Genomic DNA, 11251 nt, shown 5'->3' on the forward strand with positions numbered 1-11251 from the left:
CATTTTTAATGTTGCTAGTACTATATTTAGGTATTAACAGAACTATTAATCACTTGATTTCACTGTATAATTTCATAATTTCTTATTTTTTCCCCTGGTCTTAGAGCTATCTTTTAGGTAATTGACCATCTATTTGTTTGTGGTATCACTTTACTTCAGAAATAAAAGGAGGAAGGAAAGAAAATGGAGAGCAAGGAATTTTTTTTTTTTTTAAATTTGTGTTCTTTACTTGTGCTTGGTGTACATTGGGATATTGTTACAATTTTTTCTATTTTTCTTCAATTTGAACAAAAAATTTTGGAAGAAAAGTAATAGTTTTATTTTTTTCCTCTTTCCAAATAAGGGAGTTAAAATTCTTTATTTTCCTCTCTTCATTTTTTTCCTTTTCACTAAATATACAAAAAAGGAAAAAAAATGATTTTATCCCTACGTTTTGCATAATTAGCTATTTTATTTTTGCATTTTCAAAAAAAAAAAACTATATTATTTTTACATATTAAAAATTATACTGTTTTATCTTTGTAGTTTATATTAAGCGAAGTTATACTTCCATTATCTGAAATTTAAATCGTTAATGGATTCAAACTACACTGATAAATAATATGATTTTAAAATACAAGAACAAAGTAATTAATTTTGTAAAAATATAAGGACAAAAATAAAATTTTTATTATATAATATATCTATCAATAATATTAAGAGATGGGTCATATATCTCTGCACTTACCCGGAATAAACACAAACATATAGATTAATATTAAAATAAATATAAATTCATATAAAAAGTCTGCAAATTATTAAGAATTAATCTATCAAAAGTCTTCTAAACTACTATTTTATAAAAACAATATCTTCTCTTACTTTTCTTAAAAAAATTTTTTAATAATCAAAAGAAGAATCTAAAAGCTGAGGAAATTGTGAACCCAATTCTCTATCCTTATCCAAGATACCATCCACAAATGAAGTTGCAGCAGAAGATGAAGAAGCAGCCTCACCACAATTATTTCCTTGATAATTACTATTAATTACTCCATATCCATTTCCATTAAAAAACTGATCATCATCATTATTTCCACTTCCATTACATGTATCCTGTTCTTGCTGCTGAAATTCTGCAGATATTACTGGATCGCTTAGCAGAAACTCGCTCCATAAACAGGGAGAAGGAGTTACTACTGCAAGTTGCGGATATGGAGAAGAAGATGATGAACAAGAAGAGCTTACTTCATTGTAAAAATGAGGTTGCATAATAAAACTGTCTCGAAGTTCATCATTTTTCATTAGGTTAGAGCTTGATGAGTATCCAGTAGTAGTTAAGACAGAAGAAGAAGAGGAAGGTTCTGGTTTGGAAATCATAATCACATCATTAGAACTGTTGTTTAAGGCATTATTAGTGAAAGAACCAACTTGGTTTCCTGTAGTGTTTGAAGAAATTCCACTAATTTTACCATAATCAGATAAAATTTGTGAGAAGGGTTTATGGGTTACAGGATCAATTCCCATTTTGGTAAGTTTCTTTCTAAGTTTAGTATTCCAATAGTTTTTGACATCATTGTCCGTTCTTCCTGGAAGTTGCTTTGCAATTAAGGACCACCTGTTTTGTCATTAAACTTGCATTAGTAACAGAAAATTGATGACTTCAATGAGTTGTTAGTTAAGACAGTTGTATGTCTATTGTCTAGTTGGTAGTTAGGTTTGTTATGATTTTTATAGGTGATTTTTTACACACTTTTTCTAAAGTCTTTAAATTAAGAGCATCTACATCCGGTCATCAATCCAGGTAAGTGGAGTTATAGACCCGGTTTAGGTAAATTTTTTTCTCATCTAATAATAGTATATAGAGAAAAAAGCTGGTACAAATATATAGAAAAAGATATTCACAAGACAAAACAAATTAATGAAAGTAAATTGGAAAAGTTCACAAGAAACTGGAAGAAAAAAGGTGAATTGAATGATGTTCAGACAAAAAAATTGTTTCTTGCTTGGAAAAATGGAGATCTAAACAAATAAGTAAAAACGGAAAAATAAAATAAAGGAAAAATGGAAATGAAAGGCAATAAAAAAGAAATGAAGTGCAGGAAACAAAACCTGGTACCAATAGCTTTATGAAGATTAATAATAAGCTCTTCTTCCTGAGGAGTGAAGTTGTCATGCTTGAGGTCAGGCCTCAGGTAATTTGTCCACCTAAGCCTACAGCTTTTCCCACATCTATTCAGCCCTGAACTCAAAAATTCAACCACATATATAATTAATAAATGTATTATACTGTGAAATTTCCAAGGAAAACTAAAAAAAAAAAAAAAAAGGAAAAAGAAAACTAACCCCCCAAAAATAATGAAGTCCTTAAATCTTAGGGTTACTTTTAGTTCACTTCAGAATTTTAAGTTCAAGATTCTAGTCCGGTCTAGGCTAAATCAAACATCCCCTTAGTTCTGCTGAAAGAAAAGAAAAGAAAAGAAAAGAAAAGAAAGGAAAAGACCTGCTTTCTTAGGCACCAAAGTCCAGTTGCCAATGCCATGGTTAGATACATAAGCAAGAATCTTAGCATCTTCTTCTGCAGTCCAAAGGCCTCTCTTCACATTGGATTTATCACAGCAAGGAGGTCTTCCCATTTGAGCAAAAATGGTGAAAAAGAAGAAGAAAGAGAATGATTATTAGTTATGTAATGGTGATGCAATTCCAAGCTTTTTGTATCTATAGCAGTTTTAAGTACATGTATAGCGTAATGTAATTAATAAAAGTTAAAGAAGAAAAAAAAAAAAAGATTGAAAGCCAACGTTTAACTAGTGAAGAGGCATGAAAAGCATGCAATTGCCTCCAAATTAGCAGCAATTGCATGATTATTTTCATCTTTCTCTTGGAAAAAACATAATTTTGACATGACTTTCACTCCACATGTGCTTGGATTTTCATTTACAAGTTCGTTTTGAGTGAGTTAATTAGTTATGATAATATATAGTTTTTTCTTCTTTTTTTTAATTATTTGTTGTCTGTGTCACAAACAAATGTACTTTCACACCATAATAATATATCAGCATCATCTCAGGATGTTATTTCCAGTGAGATTTGTTATTTTTGAATCTTTGTGGGTTAGGTTCATAATAGGTGTCTACTCTAGCAGAATCTTGTTTTTTTCTTTTCTAAAAATAATGAAGATTGCTAATCAGGTGGTGGTTTGGTTAGTCTTCTCACTTACATGAGGAGTGAGAGATTTTGAGTTTGAGACCTCTCGATCATAATTGTTTTCACTGATTTGGTGAACCAAGGTAAGGGCTACTCCCACTGTTGTGTAGCCCGCAGTGTTATTTTGGCCCATAAAAAGCCAGAATTGAATTTAAAAAAAAAAAAGAAGGTTAATTGCTAAAAGTTCCTTGACATTCTTCGTAATGTATATTTGGCCCTTAATAATGCTAGATTAGCAATTTTATTCCTTGCAAGAAATACAGCAAAGAGGAAGTACAAGATTTTAAAGGAGTTTGCAGGATTAAAATGTCGAAATTTAATAATTTCGAGACTAAAATGCAATTGATTAATATATTTAACATTTTGAGAATTAATCATACAATGTTCTTGCTCCATTTTTAAATATTTGTCATATTTTGAGGAAGTACTATGTTCCCAAATATCTGTCACATTTGCGGATTTTATATATAATAAATTACTTTTTTCATTTTTACTCTTTGTATATTATACAAAGACCAATAGTGATTGCTTCACTTTTTCGATAATTTATTATAATTTGTACAAATTCAAGGTATTATGAACAATTCACTCAACAATTTATTGTTAACTCTGACGACAATTTATTGTTAACTCTGACGAGTTGAATGATTTTCTCAAGGGACATAGAAAACTCAAATGTTACAAATATTTAGAAATGGAGGGAGTAATTAAAAATTTTATAATAACTAAGTACCGAGTCAATAATAAATCTCAGGGCTAAAATTGCCAATTTTAGAACATTAAGGACTATAATGCATACTGAGGCGAACCTCGGGAATTTTTTTTTTCAAGTAACACGAAAAATTAATTTTGAAAGAATTTATTAGATTCACCAAATATGCAGGACTATTGCATGATAGAAAAGTTGCAAACAACACAAGAACATTCATGCTTCTGATGACAGAAGATAAAAATAGGAAGAAATTATTTAAATTTGACACTTTCATTAATGAAATTTTTCGTATAAGATGTGTCTCAACTACTATGCAATGACAGAACAACCATTTAGTATCTACAGCTTTAATGTATGGATCCTGTCTGTGTAAAAGAACCAAAAAACTAATAACTGGGTAGAGAACTTCCTAGGAAGCGGATATGCACTCATTGCAGCTTTTCCGGCAGTAGCCGTTCTGCCCAACCATATAGAGAGGGTTCTTCTTGCATTCACCTGCCTTCATCCACATAGGACAGTTCGGATTCCTATCAACACAGTCATCCTGTCCGTGCTGCTTCAGAGATTTCTCGAAGGACCTGACGTGAATCCATTTGGTTGCAGACCACTTTTCACCCTTAATAACCGGACAGCTCCCATGCAAGCTGTTTTGGTCAGTAGTTGCATCAGGATGCAGACTGAAGAACAGCAAAGCATCGCCTTTATAGGGTTTTACTGTAAGGACATATATAGTTGACTTTATAAGGAACTGTACAAAGGGGATCAAAAAGCTAACAGTTATAGCATGACAAACTAAAAAATATAGCATAACTGAATCACATCTATTAAGTCTATAGAAAGGCTTTGGAAATGCATCGTAACCATCCACCAGATTCCTTGATTGGAGAAATTAATGCCACAATGGCAGTGTTTTGAAATCAGAGCTCCAATCCTTTTTATTTTATAAAGGAATCTTCCAAACTCTACTAAATGCAACTTGCAAAAAAGTTTTGAGTGAGTTTAGTCACAACAATAATAGTTGACACCTCAAATAATATGGAATTGAGTTGCAACAGATGAAGGCAGAAGGTGAGAAAAAGGCACAAGAAAATTTTTAGATCAGACAAACCATGATCAACCGATCAAATAATCTTCACCTAAAAAATTCTAACACAGATAGGCAATTTGCTATTTGACTGCTGAAGATGATAAATGAGGAAACAGAACGACTCTCTACCAAGGGGAAAACAAAAGCTTGAAGGTAACAGAATCCAAAGTGGATCTAAAATTAATTCATGCATCTGCCAGGTGAAAAGATTGTGTATGTATAACTATGTGACTCAATCCACATTAACTACAGCACATTCGAGGTTAAACATTATAACTAAATATTCAGAATTGAGACTACATCTCAAAAATCGTACCTGAATAGCCATTTTTAGCACACTCAGACAAGCTACTATCGTTTGGCTGAGAATTTTTCACCTGTAGAAGACATGCAATTTATAGTTGGTTTGAGATAGAACAGAAAGGATAAAGAAACACGAAAATCAGAAAATTATACTCCAGAGAAGTTGTACCTCTGCATTGGGGAACACTGTTTCTCCACCTGTCTCAACATCAGACAAATACATCAGTACAGTTGCAATCCGGTGGCCACCCAGCTCTTGATTAGCCTTGTCATGAAAAAAATCAAAATGGGGTTCATACTTCTGACCATGCTCATAGTGCAGTATTTGCATGGACTCTCCATTCTCTGATCAGAAAAGTAAAATATGAAGCAAAAATCCTTGCTCATATAAGTCACAAACAGTGAAAATCACATGAAAAATACCTTCTGGGAGGAAAGCCCATGCAGCAATCCTAGCCTCAATATCAGCAACAATTTCATCCTTCAAAATAAAAAACACCATTTAAGCCTCAGAAATTCAAGGGGTTACCATAGAGTACTTCAGAAATTACAAGTTATTTCTTTATACAGTCACATTTATCATCCAATGTTTGTAAAAATGATAAGAATGAATATGTACAGAGTTCTCATAGTGAAGGAAAGGCTCATGAGATATATGGTGCTGATATTTGATAAGTAGCATATAACCAGCTAAGATATTAGAAGAATAATATGGGGTGTTGCTAATGAAGGTGAAATTGTCAAGAGCTTGTTAGTAATATTTCAAAGTATTAGATGTGTAACACAGACTATATGGTTTTTCTGATCTTATCAGACAATGCTACCAACAAATAACCTAAATGGACATGGATAGCAAGAAAGCCTAACAAAAACTAGAACTAGTCTCTGATGTTCCAAATTATTTAGGTAATCATACAAGTTACTTCAGTTCATGAAAGAAAAATTATAGAAAATACTTGGAAATGGTTAATTAAATAAGAAGGCCATTCATTAGTTACAAATTACAACTACAAGCAAGAAAAGTTGGGCCATGCTTTGTCCCAATTCAAGTTTGATTTGGTGAAACTTATCATGCTTATTTTTAAAGCAAACTAAACTGATTATTCACTTGCAGGTTTAAAGCCTAGTGGAGTAAGAGTTCAAGAGATCCTCACCAAGTCAATTACATAAACTTAGCCAACACCAAAAGGTTAGAACAATTGCAATCGAAGGTTTATAGTTTCAGATCATATATTCTCATATGCATTCATGCAGAACTTTTATAAGACATGGGAAAAGAAACTTCTGTCTTCAAAGGCAAATATCCTCCATGTTTTAAATTTCATTTTATGTGAGACAATGGCGTTAACTCAATCTATATCAACAATAAATTAAACTCACAAATGAGCCTAGTAACAAATGCATTCATGACATCGTTTTGAAGTACATTACGAGTCTAAACAAGTCCAACAAGTTTAAAAATTAATCTATTGATAATGTTAATGAACAAACACAAAGAAGTCATTGGCATGCTGACCTCCAAACAATTCACAGATCCCTTGAACCAAGAAGAATTACATGAGATTTTACGGGGATAACATGTCAATTTCCAACTTACACATCACGAATAAAATTTCTTTAAGAAGGAAGAACCATCAATTAAAAATTTGAATGTTTTCGACAAAAATTTCCTGACAAGCAATTACTGAAAAACACGATTGATTCAGTTGAAGTCATTTAATGAAGGCTTGGTGGGTTGGGAACTGATTTAAAAGAAAATCTTCTCCAAAATGTGTCTCATCATGAATAAAACTTCTCAATTTGTCATGTCCTTCTACAAAAATCGAAGACATATTGCTTTAGACTTTGCAGAGAGAAGGCAAGACCTCAATCCTGTTGGACTCTTAACAGTTGATTTTGTAGGATGTAGTAGAAAACGAAGGGAATGTCTCCAGTGAATGACTTACTCGTCTGTATAAACTTATCATTTTCTACCATCCTATGCTAGATACCCTCACCTCCCACCTCCAGCGCCCAAATGCTGTAAGAGACAGTCTTACCATATCAAATGCAAATACAGCACCAAAACTTTCGTATCAGGAAGAACATCACAGAATTAAAGGGAATGTATGAAACTAGTTAATCCTCCACAAGACAAGTGCCATAAAAGTACTGACATTGGATTATTTGCCAATGAAATTGCAGCCATCAAGAATAGTTAGCACATCCAGCCCAGTCAATTTCAGTTGACAGATACAAAAGAGTATATGATACAATCCAAATCTCATTAAAAACTTTATGAGGTCAAACATCAGCCACAGGATTATTGCTGCCTTTGCTATAAAAGTCTATTAAGAATGAGGATGGATATCAACGTAATCTGCACATGACATTTAAGTATGAAGTTTCACAAAAGAGTTTTTTCTGTCCATGTTCAGCTGTTCCAATTCAATAAACACTAACTGAATCATGTGTTCCCAGTTGAATATACTCTAAACATTACTATATTCTTCAGATTCTTAAAATCATATCAAATTTCTTTGTTCTATATCTTTTAACTCCCAATAAATCCTTATTTACAATCACTGTAGCACTCTGACTCCCAAATATTGCAAAATAATATGCAGACATCAATTAATCAATTTCGCAGTCAATATTACACCAATAATGACCCACCACTGATCAAGAAAGAGAACCAATTTCCACATACCTGAGCTTTACTGAGAAACATGCCAGAGCTTGTTCTCACTTCACTCTCTATACTCTTTCCAGATTCATTATCAGCAACCATTGATTTCTCAAGCTTATCCTTAGCCTACTCACCCAAAAATCAACACAAATCAAGAAATATTAAATTACATCCAATTACCTCCAAATTCAATCACAAACTCAGCTTAATCTTTAAATCATCTGCAAATCAGAAATGTCAAAATTAAAAATCCGAAACTGATTTACGCAACAAAAAATTGAATGCTAACCAGATTAATGAGATGATCACACTCATCATGAGATAAAAACCCCTTGTAAACGAAAGCCCTATTAAGATCAAAATTCAAAATAACAACAAATAAGTTAAAATACAAATCCCCTCCATACAGCGTCAAATTATAAACACATGGCAATACAGATACCTGGGACGCCATGAGAGTTGAGTAACTCGAGAGGGATCAAAAGCATTAGAAAATACACCTTTCTTCAATCGTAAAACCGATCCACGCCTAAAAACCACAACAAACGGAAATAGTATGCATACATAACAAGACACAAAAAAAACTTTTATTTGCAGATGCATAAAAAATAGAGAGACTTACATTTTGTTTTCTCCGAGCCATCCAGGGATTTTAATGGACAAACAAGGGAAAATTAGGAGGAAACAAAGAGAAAGCGCGAGAAAATTACGAGACTCCATAAAACAAAATTATAGCTTTGCTTCAATTTTTTGCAATCTCAGCAATTGAGGAATTAAACTGTTTGGCAAGGAAGAAAAAGAAGGAAAAGGCGGATCAAAAGAGAGAAAACGAGTTCAACGCTAACAAGTTTTAGACATTTAAAGGTCTGCGCAGAGTTGAATTAAGACAGATTTATTGGGCGCCCACTGAATTGGTCGCAGTTTGTTGCTCAGTATAAATGTCAACATGACGGAGAAAAGTGCAATGTGGTGTATGTACTTTCTGTAAGTTTCTCGCGTGGGGAACGGATTGATCAATAGTTTTATTTTGGAAGAAACAGAAAAAATTAGAATCACTGATTTAGGATATAATTTTGACTTTTATATGAAATAAAGTTAATTACGATCTTTATATTTTTATAATGACTCGTATTTGATATGACGTGAGTTGTACGTTGACTATATTCGTTATATATTTATTTTTTATTTATATAATATTAAAGTATAAGTTTATTTATATTAAAATAAATATAAGTAGTTAATTTGAATTATATTTTATTGTACAAATTACTTGCTATATTACTTCTTATGTACTTAATTCTATTTTTATATAATGAAGTGGTCTCAAAAAATAGTTCAACATATTTCTTAGACCTAATCCTTTAGTCCCTAAATCAAATCATCATTCAATCTTCAACCCTTGCCTCTCAACCTCAAATCAATATCTATATACAATTATAATGAAAAATAATTATAACTTATTTTATACTGCTAGATAAAAGAAAATAAACGAGAAGATGATATGAATTGATAATGGAAATTCCTTTGGTTACAGTCGCAGTATTACTTATCTAGTGTATCAGAAAAAGTAATATATGCACATGCACACAAATTTTTGAAATCCGAAAAGTGACCAGAACAGAAATATATAGTTCTAATTTTTTTCTAGTTTTCTAAATATTTTTTTTAAGTCAAACAGATTTAGGATAGAAAAGAAAAAATAACAAGAAAACTAAAAATGCTTAATCATCAATATGTTTGTTGCAAGAGAGATATAAATCTGTTATTAAATTAAAATGATAGTAGTTACAAATTATTTAGTAACGAAAAAGGAAATAAAAAATTATTATCGAGAATAAAACTCTTTCAAAACTCACTTAACAAAAAAATGTTTCAATATATATGTCACGACCCATTTCCATGGACCGGACCGGCACTAGGACCTGGGTGGGCTTAAGGCCCCCGAAGCCCGTAGTAAGCCTATATTATGCAAATCTCATTTACTATTCATAACTGTGGATACAGGCCCAATAATCTATTTCAATTATGTATCACTAGTACAGTTCATCTACAACCCACTAGAATACAATTGCGGAACTCTACCTGTACATTTACATCATCATTTATTTATCGTTTACAGTCTTCTATACTTATGTCTCAACTCCATAGGATTTTTCTTTCTTCTATTACCTGGAAAAAAAAATAGGCAGGCAGGAGTGAGCGCCAAACTCAATGAGTAGGGTTAGATAACCCTCTCACCCCACACAATCATACAGATGCTAAAATATTTTTATTTGTTTATCGATTAAATTTATGATCATGCAGTGTCACACAAATGACAATACAACAGCAACCACAATTATTATCACCTTCATATAATCACATCACGTGGAAATTAGTCAGTGGCACCACCTGAAACCCCAACGAGCCGTCCTCACACATGGCTCGCCCTCTCATACATGTGCACCAGGGAGCCGATCCCCCATACGGCCAACTGGTCTAATCCTCACTGACCAGTCCTCTCATTGTTTTTCCATTCTCTCTTTTCTTTTCCATACCAACAGGAGGCAACCCGGTGGTCTCCATCCAATCTAGATCATCAAGTGCTCACAACAGGAGGCCACCCTGCGGGCTACAATCAAATCTAGATTATCAGGTGCGCAACAACAAGATGCCATCCTGTGGTTTTCCATACAATCCATATCATCAGGTGCACACGGGGGCGCCGATCTCCCATTTTCCCGGCCGACGGTCAACTATCACATCATATTCAGGATCCATATCACAAACCGTCCTCACAAACCCATGGTGGTCCACTTCATCCCAATTCCACACAAACAAGGCACAACTGACACGTTGAGGCGCTGCTCCTGCCGACGGTGCTCGCCTGGACAGAGGCTAAGAAGAACGGCGAGCGACAGTGAGGAGCGGCAGTGGCGCGCGATGGCTCCGCTTGAACTGGTGGAGGCGCGATCTGCTTCTGCCAGCAACGGAGTCGCAGGCGCAGGAAAGAAAAAGAAAGAAAGAAGAAAAAGAAGAAGAAGAGAGGAGGAGGAGGAGGTCGCGCGATCCAAGGGAAGGAGAAGAGAAAAGAAAAAAAAAGAAGGCGTTTCTAGAGGGTTCTGGGCCATTCCGGTTCGATTCGAATCGGTTTGGTTCAACTCAATGATTTAGCTCTATTTTTGTTTGACTATCTGGTTTTTCTCTTGGTTTCAAGAAACTTTAAGCCAATTTACGGTTCCTGTTTATCAACAATTAATTATTTACTGAATAACCCCATTTTAGTCTCTTTAATTTGATTTATTTAATTAATTTAATT

The 11251-nt window shown here is 33.4% G+C and overlaps 2 protein-coding genes across 2 annotated transcripts; both read right to left on the reverse strand.

The window, feature by feature from the left end:
- Positions 1–710: 710 nt before the first annotated feature.
- On the reverse strand, positions 711–2708 carry TDF1 (Duplicated homeodomain-like superfamily protein). Its single transcript, XM_089716309.1, has 3 exons — positions 2480–2708; positions 2089–2218; positions 711–1594 (listed from the first exon to the last, which is right to left on the reverse strand). Exons 1-3 carry the CDS (start codon positions 2610–2612, stop codon positions 880–882), a joined length of 978 nt encoding a protein of 325 aa, XP_089572435.1. The 5' UTR covers positions 2613–2708; the 3' UTR covers positions 711–879.
- Positions 2709–4146: 1438 nt separating this feature from the next.
- On the reverse strand, positions 4147–8964 carry LOC149492507 (putative prolyl 4-hydroxylase 7). The gene is made up of 8 exons (XM_089716624.1): positions 8576–8964; positions 8396–8482; positions 8243–8300; positions 7975–8079; positions 5709–5766; positions 5455–5630; positions 5299–5359; positions 4147–4609 (listed from the first exon to the last, which is right to left on the reverse strand). Exons 1-8 carry the CDS (start codon positions 8671–8673, stop codon positions 4305–4307), a joined length of 948 nt encoding a protein of 315 aa, XP_089572750.1. The 5' UTR covers positions 8674–8964; the 3' UTR covers positions 4147–4304.
- Positions 8965–11251: the final 2287 nt, after the last annotated feature.

Source organism: Jatropha curcas, chromosome 11 (assembly GCF_041381405.1).
Source record: "Jatropha curcas cultivar XTBG-Jc1 chromosome 11, XTBG_Jcur_1.0, whole genome shotgun sequence".
Taxonomy (NCBI): Eukaryota; Viridiplantae; Streptophyta; class Magnoliopsida; order Malpighiales; family Euphorbiaceae; genus Jatropha; species Jatropha curcas.

Coding starts and splice junctions, on each gene's coding strand:
- LOC149492507 (XM_089716624.1), bottom strand. CDS start 8,673: ATGGAGTCTCGTAATTTTCTCGCGCTTTCTCTTTGTTTCCTCCTAATT. Junction 5,767..7,974: donor TGTTTCTCAGTAAAGCTCAG/GTATGTGGAAAT, acceptor TTTATTTTGAAG/GATGAAATTGTTGCTGATAT. Junction 5,631..5,708: donor ATGGGCTTTCCTCCCAGAAG/GTATTTTTCATG, acceptor TTTTCTGATCAG/AGAATGGAGAGTCCATGCAA.
- TDF1 (XM_089716309.1), bottom strand. CDS start 2,612: ATGGGAAGACCTCCTTGCTGTGATAAATCCAATGTGAAGAGAGGCCTT. Junction 2,219..2,479: donor TTTGGTGCCTAAGAAAGCAG/GTCTTTTCCTTT, acceptor TTTTGAGTTCAG/GGCTGAATAGATGTGGGAAA. Junction 1,595..2,088: donor CATAAAGCTATTGGTACCAG/GTTTTGTTTCCT, acceptor ATGACAAAACAG/GTGGTCCTTAATTGCAAAGC.